The 18,476-nt window shown below is 36.0% G+C and overlaps 2 protein-coding genes across 4 annotated transcripts; both read right to left on the reverse strand.

Moving 5' to 3' along the window:
• LOC104779346 (receptor-like protein 12) lies at positions 1,778 to 4,095 on the reverse strand. The gene is made up of 2 exons (XM_010503698.1): positions 3,344 to 4,095; positions 1,778 to 3,153 (listed from the first exon to the last, which is right to left on the reverse strand). The coding sequence occupies exons 1-2, from the start codon at positions 4,093 to 4,095 to the stop codon at positions 1,884 to 1,886; spliced, it is 2,022 nt and encodes a 673-aa protein (XP_010502000.1). The 3' UTR covers positions 1,778 to 1,883.
• LOC104778274 (IRK-interacting protein-like) lies at positions 10,878 to 14,445 on the reverse strand. 3 transcript variants are annotated; one of them, XM_010502681.2, is made up of 3 exons: positions 14,277 to 14,445; positions 13,741 to 13,876; positions 10,878 to 12,525 (listed from the first exon to the last, which is right to left on the reverse strand). In XM_010502681.2, the coding sequence occupies exon 3, from the start codon at positions 12,523 to 12,525 to the stop codon at positions 11,161 to 11,163; it is 1,365 nt and encodes a 454-aa protein (XP_010500983.1). In that variant the 5' UTR covers positions 13,741 to 13,876; positions 14,277 to 14,445; the 3' UTR covers positions 10,878 to 11,160. The 3 variants fall into 3 exon arrangements, with proteins under 3 accessions (XP_010500983.1, XP_010500982.1, XP_010500984.1); XM_010502680.2 differs by lacking the exon at positions 13,741 to 13,876; XM_010502682.2 differs by lacking the exons at positions 13,741 to 13,876; positions 14,277 to 14,445 and adding an exon at positions 12,712 to 13,712.

Here is an 18,476-nt window from a genome sequence, read left to right on the forward strand (position 1 = left end):
TAGAGTATCCGCTCTGATACCAATTGAAAACGCATATTTGTGGCTAAGTCTAATTACGTGTATGATCCTCTGAGTATGTATGAGCATAAAGTAAATAAAATAAGACACAAGCTTTGTTAACGGGGTTCGGATAATCTACATCCCCATGACCTAGTCCAGAATTCATTTACTAGAAAAAGCTGCAACCTACAATTGCTATATGGCACCCACTACTCTTTCCTAGAATTACAATGAAAAAAGACTACCACTAATTGTCTTTTCCGACGAGTGTAGATCTTCAACAAAACCATCAAAAGATCTCTCTATCTTGTTGATGGGGCGACACCATACATCTTGTGTGCATCTCTTGAAACTATCTTGAAGCGCGCAAGTCTTCATGAAGTGCCTTCTCGGTATTTATATCAATTGCCCAACCCCTAAGGTTAACAACTTTCCTATTTTACAACAAATAGGAATTGAGAGATTAACAATTATACAACCCCTAGGATTGACAATTTTCCTATTATACAACAAATAGGAAAGTTTCTCTTCATGATCCCATCTTGAATCTTCCATTCAAGATGTTCATCCAACTCAACAACTATGACATCTATGATGTATCTCTGTATTCATGTCTCATCCATTACAGCCACTTAGTAGAGATTTCACCACATGTTCTAAACCTTATAAAACTTCATTCACACAACATCTTCAATTGAAGATATTATGATGACTGGTTTCTTACTGTTTTCTTGACAAAGGATGCAGCCGATCTTCCATGCGATCCTTCGAAATGACCTTCCAACTTTTCTTGGTTTGGTGACTTTGGACGAAGAGAGAGAATCGTCGCTGGAGGAGAGAAGCAAGGAGCAAAACACAAACAACACACGGTTCCGCACATGGCTGCGAAGCTTGGTTACCGAGAATTCGTCTCCAAGATTATTGAGCTCCGACCGTCCCTCCTCTGTTCCCGCAACGCATATGGGGACACATCTTTGCATCTTGCTGCTCTTCTTGGAGACGTAAAGATAGTTACGCAGATACTAAACACCTCTCCACTTAGCTTGCCTTGGCATTTTCATGGTGGCTGCTACACTCATAGTGGAAAAGACGTATTCAGTCGACCTCGATGAACTCAATTTCGCCATATCAAGTGGAGCTACTTGTAAGTTTATAGTATACTAGAATGTGAAAGAGCCTAGATGTTCCCATAATATTTCTTGTACGCCGTCTTATGATCCAGTTTAGTGTTAATTAGCCTGGATGTTTTATGCGTATTATATTTTTACTTTATCCTAGAAGCAGAAACACTTCTTTGGTTGCTGACTGAGATCAAGAACAGACAGGTAATGTTTTCGTAATGCTTCTCAGACTCTTATTCTGTGCCAATCATATTTTGCTTAGAATATGATTGGCACAAAATAAACTTGACTTCCTTTCTGCATTTGGATTCGAATTGAAGCTTATTGCTCACCATACCACCTGTAATCAGTTTAAGTGCATAATTATATCTACTCACAGACACAAAGACAAACACAACCATGTACATCAGCTTTGAGTAAACGGACGTGCTTATCAAACGGCTTGTGCATTTTAATATTGATGTTTTGTTATTGAATTAATCAAGAATGTAATATTGCATTCACTCAACAAACCGTATTGTTGTCTTTTAGATATGGGTGATTATGGTAGTAAATAACCAAAGTCAAATTATCTAATGAAATTGTAAAATTTCTATTATTCACCAACTTTTATTTTTTGCCAGTCTTTATTTGGTTTAATAATAGTTCAAAACATATTATACGAAACTTGATTCAGCACACGCTTAAAACTTGAAATACAACAAAATTTTAATGAACATAACAACAATGCGTTAAGGAAGAGAGAATGCATAGATGAGTGACTTAACGATTTCTGATGCTTTGTTGCTTGTTTTGGCCAAATCTCTTCATGAACCACTCATGCTTGTATGAAACTGCTATGTATCCCATCGCCAGCCCAAATACAACTCCAGGTGCAAAGCCTAAACCTGCTGCCATCCAACTGAATGATTCTTCTTCTTCTTCTTCTTTTGTCGCCACCAGTTCGTGTTGTGGTAGTGTTGGCGTTTTGATATCTCTGCAAACATCCTTAAGGGAAGGACCATTAAGTCCGGGGTTTCCTTCATAGGAGGAGCAATTTTGTCGTTGAAATTGCGTGCCTTGTGGTATGGAACCTACAAGCTGGTTATGTGAAACATTTATCACTTCGAGATAAGAGAGGGTTCCAAGCTCAGGAGGAATCTCACCAGAAATCTTGTTCTGGGATAGGTCTAGTGACTCCAGATTAGTCAAGTTTGCCATAGTAGATGGGATGTGCCCCGTAAAAGCATTGCTTGACATGTTGAGAATACGAAGCTCCTTGAGTAAACCAACAGAATCAGGAATCGGCCCATGGAGTCGATTTCCTGAAAAATCGATGGCTGTGTAGATTGTAAGGATACGTTCCATCTCCATCGACACTCCTTTACTCATCAACACAAGTGAAAAGTAGTAGTATCCTGAAGGACTCTTAATGTACTCTGGTTCTATATTATCATCACTCTTGGAAGACATGGCAGTCCAGTTCAAAAAGTAATCAGATGGCAATGTACCAAAGAAGTCATTATATGATACATCAATGATTTTCAACTGAGGAAACCCAAACCAAACCCCATCAGAATTATGTAATGTGCCATTAAACTTGTTAGAGCGGAGGACGAGAACTTGAAGCTTCAGCAGAGAATTCAAGTGGAAGGGAAACATGTCGTTGAATTTGTTGCTTCCCACGTTCAAAACTTCCAAGGCAGAGCAACCACCAAGAGAAGCCGGAATTTTGCCCTCTAATCGGTTTTGACTGACGTCAAGTGTTATTAAGCTCTTGGCGTTCTGAAATATTTCGGGAAGAATGCCGCTGAGTTTGTTGTTACGGAGATTTAGATCTGAAAGAGAACTAATCAGCAGAGTCTCTAAGCACCGAGGAATTGAGCCGTTGAGGTTGTTGTTTGATAGATCTAGAACCACTAGAGAGCTTAGTCCACATACTGATCGAGGTATCTCCCCGGTGAAGTTATTCTTAGAACCAAAAAAATAATTGAGATGCTTTGAAGGTGGGATGAAGAGTGGTCCTTGAAAATCATTTGAGCTTAGATCAACATTACTGATTTGACTCTCAGGAGAAAGTTTTGAGGATCCATTAAAACCGCTGAGAGAGTTGTTAGAGAGATATACAGTGGACAACTCTGGCAATCTCCACAACCAGTCTGGTACTTCACCTTTGATTTTGTTGTTGGAAAGATCTAGTGTTTGTAGGTTTCTTCCGTTTCTTATGAACTTAGGGAACTTANGTCAGGATTTGACTCTCAGGAGAAACTTTTGAGGATCCATTAAAACCGCTGAGAGAGTTGTTAGAGAGATATACAATGGACAACTCTGGTAGTCTCCACAACCAGTCTGGTACTTGACCTTTGATTTTGTTGTTGGTAAGGTCTAGCCATGTTAATTTTCTTCCGTTTCTTATGAACTTAGGGAACTCAGTGATGTTGCAGCCTGGCAAGTCCAATTTCCACAAATTTGGTAGAAAATCCAAATCAGAAGTGATATTTGTTGTTGAAAGAGGAATGCCTGAGAGAGATAACCGGAAAAGCTTCTTAAGAGGCAAGAAGACATTTAAGTCAACTCCTGGACCGATGACTTTGTTGTAATTTCTACTTTCAATAGCAAATAATTGTAAATTAGGCAGGAAGAGAGAGATATTCCCAATCCCAGTAAAATCGCTGAATTTGTTATAACTCAAAGAGATATAGGACAATGAGGGAATCTTGAGTAGGGATGAAAGAATGTCTCCCGTAAAAGAATCATCTCCAGCATGAATATACTCTAATTTGGAGAATTGGCTGATGTTTGGTGGAAGGAAACCTGTGAACTGATTTGAAGAGAGATAGAGTCTACGTAGTTGGGTCAAATTGAGTATCGAAACTGGCAAATTTCCATTGAGCTTGTTATTCCCAACATCAAAATCGGTCAATTGTTTTAGATTGCCAATTGAAGATGGGATTTCACCAACAAANATGCAGTTCTTAGCCCAATGGTTGGACATACCACATTGGTGACAAACCGATTTAGCCTTGATTTGCGGTTTAAAGGACCCACGGCCNTGAGAATAGAGAGATGAGAAAGGTTCCCAAGTGAAAACGGAATCTTTCCTGAGAACTTACAGGAGGAAAGGGACAAAGAAGTCAAATGTTTGAGGCTGCTAATGGAGTCGGGTATGGGGCCTGAAAAGGCTGTGTTTCCAGTGGACAGCTCTACTAAAGAGTTATTTTCACCAAACGTGGGAAGATTGCCTCTTAGATTTGGATTGGAGCTTAATCTAATGGACTCTAAGCTCGGTATCAGAAGAACACTATTTGGAAATTCTCCAGACAGTTTGCAACTTTCAAGATGTAGAGATCTTAGAAATCGCATGTTTGAAAACTCTTGGGGGATTTCTGAAGAAATGTTTACATAGCTCAAATCCAGTTCTCTAAGATTCCTCAAATTTTGAGCAAGTAGATGAAGAAAGGATCCATCAATGGATAAAAACGAAGAATCATCAGAATCATAATACTCAAAAGAAGAAAGATCGAGAGACACCAACTTGGTTAGCTGAAGAAGGTTGATTAGAATTTGGCCTGATAGTGAAGAATGGGAAAGATTAAGTCTTTCTAGCTCCATGAGTTTGTCAAATTCAGCTGGGATTGGTGAACCGGTGAAGTTGTTGTAAGCAAGGTTCAAATCACGGAGATGACGCATTCTAAATAGACTGCTCTTTGATTTAAGCTGGCCTTTGAGGTGGCTAGAACTAAGGTCTAGCCCAATCACTTTGCCTGACGTAGCATCACATGTGATACCATCCCAAGAACAACAGTCACTTTTATTCACCCAAGATTCTGTTTTCGGAAAAGAGGACCCATCTGAATCGATCAAAAACTCACTCTTGAACTCAAGAAGAGCATCCCTTTGGTCATAATGACACAAGTTTTGTGTAGAAGAAACAAACGTGTTTAGAAAACTTGAAACGAGAAAAAGGAAACAAAAGGAACGAAGAAGGAAGCTCATTTTCTGATTAGACAAGAAAGCTTTCATATTTGTGGAAATGAAAAAGTAATATGAAGTAGCGATGGTAAATTAGTGTTGCAGGTCACTTACATATATATAAAAAAAAAAACACATGAAGCTCCATTGACTTGATGGTTTGAAGTCTTTTTGAAGAAAAATCTTCCGTGCTAAAAAACTTATGAGTCCTTCCAAATCCAATAGACTTGACTTAAAAGACCATAAACTCGTTCTTCTTGGCCCCTAAAATATCATGTTTTAAGAAATTAGAGATTTGGAGTTTAGTGAGGACAATAGAAAAATCAAAGTGCCGTGCAGCTTAAGCCAACTCTTCAACTTTATATGGGAGTTGGGACTCCGTATGGCATTTTTTCTGTGAAATGCTTTCATAGTTGTCCTCTATCCAATTCCAAACCTGAAACATACGTCAGTATTAACTTTCCTAAATTTGCATTTCCTTAATTTCGAGCCACAAAACTAATATTACTTTCAGTATTATTTAGTAAATAAAGACAAAGAACAAAACTTGTAGACTTTGNGCCGTGTAGCTTAAGCCAACTCTTCAACTTTATATGGGAGTTGGGACTCCGTATGGCATTTTTTCTGTGAAATGCTTTCATAGTTGTCCTCTATCCAATTCCAAACCTGAAACATACGTCAGTATTAACTTTCCTAAATTTGCATTTCCTTAGTTTCGAGCCACAAAACTAATATTACTTTCAATATTATTTAGTAAACAAAGACAAAGAACAAAACTTGTAGACTTGGCTATTTGGTTGAAGAGTTTTGTTCTCAAAACTGTGCTACTTAATTGCATTAGTAAAAAAGCGATGCCCATACGCCACGTTTAATATCACCAAACCCATACGCCACGTTTTATCTCTCATCACTGCCTCTTCATCTCTCAAATTTCTGTTTAATCATGTAGTTTCTTACATGAATCTCATGGCAATTGCTATTAAAGTTGGCAGTCAAATTTTTTGATACAAAATCTTCTCTTTTTGTATAAATATGAACTATTGTATAAATCAACTGGTTCAGAATTGATGATTTGTTTCTGTTTAATCATGTAACCTAAAAGTGTCCAACAGATTACTTTCAAAGCTTCATTATAAACACAGATGTGTGCAGGTTGCTGCCGGTTACATTTAACTACATAATTGTTGATAGAGCACTAATTCTAAATTTAACAATGAAATGATTGTAAGGTGAGTACTACTTGTTGAATATAGTTTCTCATGGTATAGATAAAAAAGAATGTTTTCCTAATTGATTTGTGACTTTTATCTTTGATAACCTCATTTCTAGGCATTTTTTTGTGTCAGTTTAGCAATGTTTAAATAGTATTAGGGTAATTAGAAGAAAAAAATTGAGTTCATTTAAAAGCTTAAACTTTTAATGTTGTAGCAATGTTTGTTGAGAATTCTAAATGGATTATCTAAAATAAAGTTAAAATTTTCAGAGTCTTAAACTAAGGAATATAATTACTATAATTTAATGTCAAATATAATTTTATGCAAATATGCTTATATATATAATATAGTCAATGTAATCAAAATACTTTTTACTCCACCTTTTTACCTATTTAATTTAAGAGAATTTGTTAGAAATGTTCCTTTTGAAATACTACTTTCCAAAAATAACATTTTTAAAAAACGTTTTCGTTTTTGCCCTCTTTTACACAATTACTTTTGAGATACTACTTTCCAAAAATATCATTTTTTAAAATGTGACAAAGAAAGAACCTTCTGAGACTCTTTGTTGAGCTTAAAGACTTCAAAACACGTTTCCAACTTTTATGGGCATGATTTAGTTCAGCAAGATATTGGGCCAAAAAAAAAAATCTCAAACAAACCCATGACGAAACAAATCTCCTTTCTTCCTTCATCTCTTCCCGATAATGAAGAGAACCATGAAGCTTCCTGCAACACGATTCCGATCAACAACCACCAAATCCTCTGAAACTCTGCAATTTCAGGCTGTTTCTTTGTCACCATACTTGGACTCTAGAATTCATCATACCTAAGAAAAACAAGTCACGAAATCATAAACGCTTAAAGCTTGTTGTCACGTTCCCAAATTGATTTCTCTTCATAAACGATCATAAACACTGTAATTCTGATCCAGTTAACCTTTCTTTTCTTCAAGCAACTTTGATGAATAGCACAAACCCTTCCTCGGAGTCTATGATTTATGTTGCTTCTTCATGAATACTTGTTATCCTCATCTGCTTTCGATTCTACGCTAGCCACAAATCCAAGATCACACCCGAAACAAGAACATATCTCTATCGAGTACCCGCTCTGATACCAATTGAAAACGCATATTTGTGGCTAAGTCTATATGTTCAAGTATGTGTATGATCGACTTCAGGATTGTATGTGCATAAAGTAAATAAGACTCACAAACTTTGTTAACGGGGTTCGGTTTTTCCTACATCCCCGGGACCTAATCCAGAACAAATCCACTAGAACAAGATTGCAATTACAATTGCTATGATATAGAATCATTCTTTTCTAGATGAATAAACCATCAAAAGATTTCTTTATCTTATTGATGAGGCAACACCACACATCTGGTGTGCATCTCTTGAGAATACCTTGAAGCGCACAAGTCTTCATGAAGCGCCTTCTCGGTATTTATATCAATTGCCCAACCCCTAGGGTTAGCAACTTTCCTATTATACAACAAATATGAATTGGGAGATTAACAATTGTACAACCCCTAGGATTGACAATTTTCCTATTATACAACAAATAGGAATTTCCTATTATACAACAAATATGAAAGTTTTTCTCCATGATCCCATCTTGAATCTTCCATTCAAGATGTTCATCCAGCTCAGCAGTCGCCACTTGGCTTGTCCAAGTCGGCCTTAATCTTATGTACTCAAACTCTCTAATTCAGCTTCTTGTACTACTTCCTGTATTAACGTCGGACTAGTACAAAAACTGGTTCAGACGTTTGATATATCTAACTGCTCCTCTGATATATTTAACTTTAGAGTTCTTGATTCAACACCTTATCTTCTTCTCTGCTTTGTGTCAATCACTGTGTCAGCACGATCACCAAACGTTACTTAAGCTTTGCTTTACCAACATATGTATCAAGTAATACTTCATCCTTTGTATCAACTCTGTCCACTATCTATGTCTAAACTGTTGAATCACCACTATGACATCTATGATGTATTTCTGTATCCATGTCTCATCCATTACAGCCATTTAGTAGAGATTTCACCATATGTTCTAAACCTTATAAAACTTCATTCAACACAACACCTTCAAAGAACATAAATGGTCCAAACGTATATGCATACTGCGAGACATAGTCTACCGTGAAAACAGCAGGTTTGTTGGAATGACGGCTACCAGAGAGATTGTGTTTTCGTGGTGGTCAAAGCCTTTCTACATTTTCTTCTACAATATCGAGAACAAGACTTATACAAGAATCCATATTCAGGGATTTGAAGAGTTGCTAAAGCCTGATTTTGGAACTTTCGTTAACATCTTTTTAGACTTTGTAGAGGTTATGAAGTTAGTCTAAGTGTGTTCAAGGCTTCATAACTCGAGACTTTATAATTTATATTTTAATTTTCAACTAGATTGTTTGGATTTTATCTTAAAAACAGAGCTAATTTAGTCAATTAGTCCCACTATAAATGTTTCACTTGCAAAGAATTCTTATATTTCTATGAGCTTTTTTAGGTCTTTTAAGATATCAACTATTGTGTTTTTTTTTTCCCAGCCAAAACCCATTATATTAAATCATGATCAAGCAAAGCCATCATAAAACTTACATCAACTATTGTGTTTAGAGCTTTGTATATATAGTTTACCTCTTCATCAACATGCATCTTCTCGCGATCGCTATTGAAGTATAGTAGTAGAGCAAATTAAGTGTCATTGTGTATATATCGACATTGCAGACCATCCATTTTCGCTGCAAGAGTTATTATTGCCCTATCAAGTTCTTTTTTTTTTCTTTTTTCTTTTTTAGATTATGAAGTCATATGAATTAATTTCCATAACAATTTCTTCCTCTCATATGACACCATTTTCTTTCATATTTCTAAAAAGTTTGTTTTATTTGAAGTCGATTTATTTATTGTCTTTTGCATATATTCTTGGGAAAGAAAATGGTGTGTTGATGGAAAGGCAGAGACTTCCTCTAACATTTGTTCTAAATATATATGTCTGCATAAGAAACGACCGGTACATGCCTAAAGACCCATCCATGGGTGAGCATGTAAAAGATCTTGGATATGAGTTATGGACCCAAAAGATCTATCAAAGAGGTTGTAAAAATGATGAAGATCATCAAACTAGTTTATTCAAACTTCAAAGCACCACCAAATAAATACCACTGAAGTGAAAGAAAAAAGAAAGAGCTTATCACACCCAAAAAAAAAAAGGAGCATTTCCGACAAAACATTAATTGAAAACAAGTTTTTTCAAGATTTTATATTTCAGTCCTTTTGGGTAATAGATCCCGAACCCCACCATAATATTTCGTCAATTGATGTTAGATTCCCGGCACAGAGAAGCATCGCCTTCATCACTAAACATTGAAATACAAAAAAACAAAACTATGTTATAAATGCACACCAAATACATACGTGTAAACTACATATACTTAAAAGAAAATAATAGTATCATATTATTTTAAACTATATTGGCCTTGAATGTTTTGTATATTTAATTTGATAGAAATTTTGGTTTTTGTTTTTAAAAACTCATTTTTATCGTTATTCAAGATTTTAAAATTTTGTGTATCCTAAATGTTGGGATACAAACCAAATCCCATCTGATGTTTAAAGAGACTATCATTAATATATAAAGGATTATGGTCAATCCATTAATTGTCAATTGGTTTTTAGTTGGAAGTCCAAGATAAATCCAAATTTTACATGGTATCAAAGCCCAAGGTTAAAATTCTGGTAGACCTAGAAAAGTGGATATGGACATGCCTCTTGTTAATCCGAGTAATGGGGCCCAAGAAGGGGTTTATTATCGGTCTAAGTGGGATCGGTTCGAGATGAAGTTATCATCTCGAGAAGGCGTGTTAAAATCTCATATGTGGTCCTTGGTTTGAAGGGGAAATTGTTGGGATACAAACCAAATCCCACATCTGATGTTTAAAGAGACTATCGTTAATATATAAAGGGTTATGGTCAATCCACTAATTGTCAATTGGTTTTTAGTTGGAAACCCAAAATAAATCCAAATTTAACACTAAAATTTAGGTATTGTTGTAGTTTCCCATTCACAATTCTAGATTATTATGAAATGTGGTTTTTGCTTCTTTTTTTTTTTAAGTTAATTTTTCTCAAAAACTAAAAATCATTTTCTTTGAAATTTTTCATTAAAAACTAATAACAACAACTAAAATCAAAATCTTAAATCTAAAAACTAAAAAATAAATCCAAAAACTAAATTCATATTGTTAACTTATCCAACAGTTATCTAATAATTTTGAAAACCTAAATAATGAACCAAAATAAATGTGCATGTGCAAACACGAGACAGGGAGACATAGTGCTGGATGGTTCATAGACCAGCGATACATTTCGAGATGGATCCAATGCTTATTATACATGCTAATTTACTACTACTCCTCACTTACCAACATTTCACGTTTTTAAATATTAACAATCATTTACCAAATCTTTTATTCCCCTAAAAAATTCGATACGTCACTAATTCAGAATTCCAATGTTACGCTCCTTATTTTGTTTTTTTCTCCGAGATAAGTAGTAGGCTAATAAAAAAACATATACAGAAAAATCATAAAATATTTACATATTATATTAGAGAAAAAGGAGATAAAAATATTCAATGGACAACAGCTAAAAGATGCCTCTTGTGTTCTCTGAACTAAAAATAATATCGACAAAACTCAAAAGACACAGAAAACATTAAGACCAAACACTACTTCGCTACTTCTGATCCAACGGCCCACATATTTTCTCCCACATTCTCGAAATTACCAAATCGTCCTTGAAGACCCACCATCTCAGTCCAACAAATCCTCGCCGTCCGTTTTGGAATCTTAGATCGGACGGTGATCACGAAACCGAGAGATAGACCTCACATTGTATTGAAGTCTTCCCGATCCTAAACCCTGGAACCACCGTGAACGCTACACGCGGCTCAGATTCCGGCGAACTCTCCGTCGCCGGGAAAAACGCTTCCTCCGTTACGCTCTTCATGTACACTTCAGAGAGTCTACAACCTTTTGGTACTCGAAAGATCTCAGCTTCAGGCTCGAACGAGTAAGCCAAGCAATGCAAAAGCCAAATCCTTTTCGCCATTTCGAGGAATCCAGAGAACAAGCTCGTCTCTGGGAATTCACCACCCGAGACTTGGTTCCTCAGATGCAAGTGTCCAAAGAAAGCTTGTTCCATCTTCGGATGTATAAGCTGCAAGTACTTTCCTCTACAGAACCTAGCGAATCTTGATTTAGGCCGTGCCGTTAGATAATCTTTCGCTTTCATTGACCTCAGTTCTTTAAACCTCTCAAAGAACATTTCCCTCTCTGCTTTGCTCTGTTTCTTCTTCTTGTAGCTTCTTGAATCGTTGCTTGAGGTTGAGAAGTAAGGTAGATGAAACGCTTCGAACATTACATTGGAGACGAAGTGTTCGAAAGTGAAACACTTGTGGTCTTGCTTGTGATAGAAAACACCAGGCTGGATCGAACTAGCAGCCGATGAAATGTCCCATCCCGCGGTCTTCATTTGTTCGATCATTAGCTTCACGAATCCTCTTGTGGATTTGACTGTGCGGTGCAGATAAGTAACGAAATGCGTTGGATTTAGCGCTGACAGGTGAAGATTGTCGAGAGGATTGCAAAGTTGTCCACTTTGGTTTAGTCTCTTCTCTGTCAACTTGTTCTGTTTCATCGATTCATCAAGTTTCTCTCTCAGAAATACAATCTCTGAGTCTTTGAGCTTGTACTGAGACTCTAGCTTCTTCCCCATGATCTCATACGTTTTCAATAAACTCCTCAGCTCTTGAATCTCCGCGAGAACCAGAGTTCTTTCAGGATTTGGATCCACTTGTTTCTTCAAGAAACATTGTTTCAGCTCAGACAATGTCTTAAGCTCTGCGACTACCAAGTTGTCTGATTTTTGAATCCCGATTGAGTCATACGGAGACTGACAATGCTGTAACTGTGCATAAGCCGCTTTGATGGAAGAAACCGTTGCAAAAAGCTTCGCAAGAAGAGCTTCCAGTGCTAGGCTTCTCTCATACTCTTCCTCAAGTTTGTAGAAAGATTCAGTCAAATTAGCAGTTTTGGAATCAAACTTTATCTTCTTCATTTCCTCTTCTGGAGCAACACCCATTAGCTTATGAATGTTAAGAACTTTAGCAAACTTGCGTCTGAGTTTACCCTCCTTAGGAACAACAACCATTGGTCTGACAGTCTCCATCTGCAGATACATCACAAAAAGAGCTTAGTAAGGAGACAACAGTATCAAGAACACAGTAACAAATAAGAAAAGAATCACCGCAAAAGGAATTGAAAAGCAAAGGAAAAAAAAAGAGAGTGAAATGAGACTTGTAATGATGATGAATGATAGTGATACATAAAGAAAAAGCGCAACAAGCTTTAATACTTGGATCAAGGACCGTTAATGGAGGGCCAAGCATCTTTTGTGATATTCTCAGAACAGGACTTTGCTTTACCAAAGAAACTAGTGAAGTAACTATAGGAGAAAAAGGGCTCAAAGTAAAAGAATGTTTTCAAAAAGAGTGATCAATTCACAAAAGAGAGATCTGCACATAAATATCACAAAAGATGCATATATACAATAAATACTGCTTTAAAATAAACATCAAGAGTTGTGAAGAGTTCATGGTTCATGCTTAGAAAATGCTGTTTTTTATAAAAGAGAAGGAATAAAAGAATCCACAAGTTGTGTCTATACCATTTCTTTAAATGATAATATGAATGAACCCAATCTACTTTTTTATTTCTTTCCTATTTTTAATGTGAATATGTTTGCTCTTTCTGCGAGGCTATTTAGTCAAAATGTGCTGCTACAGAATCAAACAAATACTAAAAAAAACTGCATCCATATAATCTCTGCAGAAAACACATGCTTATGCAGAGAATAATTAAGTAGAAATTGTTAGTTTTCACATCTCTGAAAAGATGCATTTAATAAACAAGAACAAATCTATATTACTGTACTATTGTTAAAAAGGAAAACCCTAATGTGAAAACAGTACAAACCTTAAAACCAAAATGTATGGGTAAAAAAATTGTTTTTAACCATTTGAAACAAGTGGACAACCTCAATGCCTGACAAACCCACCAAACACATTTAGTACAATCAGACACAAGACCCACAATGTCTCATTGTGGTTTTAGACTCTAAAAACGCACTACCAACAGCGGTCTAGGACGCTATGCAGCTAACCAAACAGAACCTTAAGACATTTCTCATCTACAAACCCTAGAAACAGAGCATTATTGCTTAAATTAAACCCCTCCAAGAGAGCTTAATTCAAGAAGAGGATTTATTAAAGAGTAATTATGAGACTTGAAGATGTGAACATAAGCGCTAAAACGCTTGACAATTTTCAGAAGCAAGTTTCCATAACAAACAAAGTTAATAAAGTCAAAGACTCAAAGGTCGTACCTTGCTACCGTCCCAAGTTTTTCTTTGTTAATTTATTTATTTTTTTTTTGTTTTAAAATCTCACTTCATTGTAGAGTAAATCTGAAGAAAGAAATAGAAGAATCGACAAAGCAACTTCAGCTTAAACCCCTGCAGACTAAATGAAACCCAAACAGAAATCACAAATCAACTCAAGAATGAGAAAGAACATAGAACAGAGATGACTAAAAGGAAAAACAAAAAAGATTCAAACTTTTCTTTGTGCTGTAAAAGAAGAAAGTCCTAAAACCCTTTTAGAGAATCGACTATATATATAAAAAAGATGAACAATTAAAGTCGACATTATTTGTGTATTAGCTAACAACAATGGTTGATTAGGCCCACGGCCAGCGACATGAAACTTCCATTGAAAATAAAAACTCAAAATTTGTTAAAACAAAAAAAATTAAGCAATAATGGAATCGAATCATTCACCAGAAACCCACATGAATGTATAACAAACGAAACTTGATTGAATTAATGAAAAATATAAATAAGAAAATTATAAAACCACTCACCCGGAAATAGATCTCTCTGTTTTCTTTACACCAACCAACAAAAATGTCTCCTTGAAAATTCACAGACAGATTCGTCCAAAGCTTCAAGAGAGAGAAAGAGAGAGAAAGAGAGAGAGAGAGAATATGAGAGCTGGAGGAGTGAAACGGTCAGAGAAGGAGATGAAGAAGAGAGTAGTAGTAATGTGAAATTACTGAAAAGGACAAAAGACAGACAGAGAGAGCAAAAAAGCAAAGCGTTGAGCATTGGGGGATTCAAATTCAGGTTTCCGAAAACACCCTTCAAAGTTGAGACTATTTACACCGGCCGTTGTGACTTGGTTTAGGGAGGGGTCTCGAGATACGCGAAGGGTGTTTTTGGTCATTCATTTAATAGCAATGAATTGAGAATAATTTATTGGATTTGGTTGGGTTTATTAATGGGCCAGTTATGAGATCATTTCAAAGCGCGAATGTATTGGGCTTTTCTATTTTGTTCTGGGCTCAGCTAATTTGATTCGTAATGAAACAACAATACTATATTTGACGGGTGCTGTTAAGATGATGAGGTGCCGATTAATAACGACCGTAATTGTTAACTTGTTAAGCTGATGAGACTGTAAGAATTTTGTATGTAGAAACTTTTCTTGTGAAAATTTGCATTGTAAATACTTGTGCTTTAGACATTTTAGCAGCTGAGATTTTGAAACCTATTGATATAAATTGTAAATTTTGGAAATTACAACTTTAAATAATATAAATGATTTGATTTTGACATGTGCCATACAGTAAATTTTCTTTATCTATACCTATATCCAAACAATCTTTGTAATTGATATCTAGAAAACTGATGACGGCTTCAAATAATCAATAATCTCATTTCAAAACTATAAAAAATAAACTTTAAAAGAGGGAAATTCTTAAATCTAAATTTAACAAAAATAAAAGAAAAAAAAATGAAATAATGGTTTTAGAAACTATAAAAAGAGAAAAATCAATAAAAGAGTAATTGAGAAAATTTTGGGTTCTAATTATTTTCGTTAAAGTAAAAAGTTTTAAAAATCTAAACCAATCACTTTTAGGTTTTTAAAAATGATATATAGTAAAAGCAAGTCCATCGTGATATTATGACGAATGTCTTTTTTTTTGGGCAATTGTCATAAATACCACTAAAATAGGTTTTTATTCCAAAAATACCACAATTTAGTTTTTTTCCAAAAATATCACTAAAATGTATTTTTCCCCCAAAATAGTACATAATTGAATTAAAGTTCTAATACTAAAAACTAATTCCTAAATTTTAAATACTAAACTCTACCCCTAAAAACTATACCCTAAAACTAAATGTGTCAACCCAAACCTAAAAAAAAAATTATACATCTTTAAATTTTTTTTTGTGTTTGTGGTAATTTTGGAAAAAAATCTTTTGTTGTATTTTTGGAAAAAAAACTAAAATGTAGTATTTTTGGAAAAAAAAACTTTTTAGTGGTATTTAAAGGAATTTTTTTTTATTATTATTTAAAAAAGGTGAGGAGAGATATTTGTACCTTTTTTTTGTCATCTGATCTTATATTGAATTATGGTCATTAAGGCTCCATAACATACATATCTATAATATACAAAAAAGTCAATCGAAACTCCCTCACTCCTTTAGCCGGTTAGTTTATCCTAACTAATTCTCCATCCACAACCCAGGGTAATTACTAAAAAAACACGGCTCATTAATAAGAACTAATCCTGGCTAACTAAAACGATCCTCATCAAACTGCATATTCAAACTTTCTCCTCGTCAAAGACTTTAGCCATCCAAGCTGGATAACCCCTTTCCACATAAGATTGTAATCTGAGGTCCCCTATAACACTTTGGGCTATTAAGTTTGCACCTCGGTTTGTTATTACCGTTTCAGTACACAGTTTCCATACCTGCAATCTTCCCAAAAAACTTTTTATGGCCAAAGCTTGAGCTTTAAAGTTTGGCCACGCAATTGGTCTCTCCACCGCTTGTACTAGCCCTTTATCTTCGACACCAAATACAACATTTGTTACCCTATGGCTGTTCATACTTTCGATTGCCCATAGCACCACTCGGAGCTTTGCGTCTTTCGCATTCTCAATTCTTCCGAAAGCTCTTCGACTATGCAACAAAACTTCCCCTCTTTCATCTCTTAAAACCCAGGTTCTCCCTGCAATTTTGTTTCTCTTCGACCAAGAAGAACCTACATTACACTTTAACCAATTTTGTGGAGGTTTTTCCCATCCTTTCACTTTCGTCAGTACCCTTCTGTCGGCCATATCTGCCTCCCTTTGGTTATGTTCTTCATTTCCTCTATTTTCTTCACTTTGAGCTTCAAACCACTCTGTAACATCTTCTCTAATTTTTCCAACTGATTCTGCAGCTGAGAAGCTAACCCCATCGAAAAACAGAGCATTCCTTGGTTTTCATATTCTCCAGATTATCCATGGGAAACTCCTTCGCAAGTCCGTAGCCCAATCCTTATTGTTCCTGTTTTCTAGAAGATGATATACAGTGGAATACACCGACCCATTTTGGAATCCCTCCAGCGGAAAAGGGTAATCGGATAATGCCCATATCTGTCTGGCAGCTGAACAGGTAAAGAAAACATGGTTTATGGACTCACCTTCTTCTCCACAAAGTTGACAAACACTATCCATATCCATGCCTCTTCTATTTAGTGCTTCAGCTACTGGTAAAGCCCCTGACAAAATTTTCCAGAGAAAATTTTTTAGCTTTGGATTAGTGTGTACTCTCCATACCAATTTTTCAGTTCAAGCATAGATGGTCTTATCGAGACTTCTTGGATCAGCAGGGCATTTTTTTCTTGGTCCACTAGCCAATATGCAGATTTAACTGAGAAATCTCCACTTTTATTGAACTTCCATGCAAAAAAATCCTGTTGAGAAACAATAGGCTTGATAGCTCTTATTCTAGCTATATTCTGGGGAAAAAAATGTTCTTCAAGCTTTCCCTGGTCCCAGTAACTAGTTGAGGCATCAATAAGCTCATTTACCTTTAGTCCTACCTCAAAAAACACCTTTTCCCTCTAAGACGCTCTAAACTCATCATCTAGAATCCACTTATCCAACCATACATTGATTGTTTCCCCATTTCCTACTTTCTTTACCAATCCTTTTTCCAACAACTCTCTCCCAAACAGTATGCTTCTCCACGCAAAAGATGGTCTCTTCCCCATCAAAGCCTCCAAGAAACCCGACTCATTATAGTACATGCTTTTCATGAGTTTAGCAAGTAAGCAGTTTGGCGATTGAAGTAATCTCCATGCTTGTTTTGCTAGTAATGCTTGATTGAACACTTGAATGTTTCTGAAACCCAGTCCATCATTGTTTCGGTAAACACAATCTGTCCCAACTCTGCCAATGAATTTTCCTTGAGTGTTCATCAGCATTCCATCAAAACGAAGCCATTGCACTCTGCAGGTTCTCACAAGTCGTGACTGGGATTTTGAAACATGACATAGCAAATACAGGCATTGCTAGTGCTACTGACTTCAGCAGAACTTCTTTTCCACCTTGTGATAAGCATCTTCTGTACCAACCAGAGAGTTCAGCCTTTAGCATGTCCTTTAAATAGCTAAGCATTTCAACTTTAGATCCGGTAAACCAAGGTATGATCCTGCTCCTCCCTCAGCTTGTATCCCTAGGGTTTCTCGAATACTTTCTTTACTTAATTCATCAATCTTTGCTCCAAAAGTTATGGAAGTCTTTGAGAGATTTATAGATTGGCCTGAGGCTTCCCCATAGAGTCTGAGGATATTCTGCAGCACCTGACCCTGCTCCTTTGAAGCTTTACACATAAAGAGTGAGTCGTCAGCGAAAAGTAAATGATGCACACTTGGTCCATCATGATGGAACCGGATTCCCTCAATCTTTTTTTTACGTTTGAGCTTTATTTAGTAGGTGTGTTAAGCCTTCATTGCACAAAACAAACAGAACGGAGACAGTGGGTCTCCCTGTCTCAAACCTCTTTCTGGGATAATCATTCCAAATGGAGAATCTTTGATGAGTACTGAGTAAGTGACTGAAGATACACAAACCATTATCCATTCAATCCATTTCTGATGAAAACCCATAGCAGATAATAGGGATCTAAGGTAACTCTATTCAACTCTGTCATATGCTTTTGACATGTCCGATTTAACTGCCATAAACTCTGAGGATATTTGAGGATGCACCTTGAGGCTATGG

Source organism: Camelina sativa, chromosome 3 (genome assembly GCF_000633955.1).
Source record: "Camelina sativa cultivar DH55 chromosome 3, Cs, whole genome shotgun sequence".
NCBI classification, from domain to species: Eukaryota; Viridiplantae; Streptophyta; class Magnoliopsida; order Brassicales; family Brassicaceae; genus Camelina; species Camelina sativa.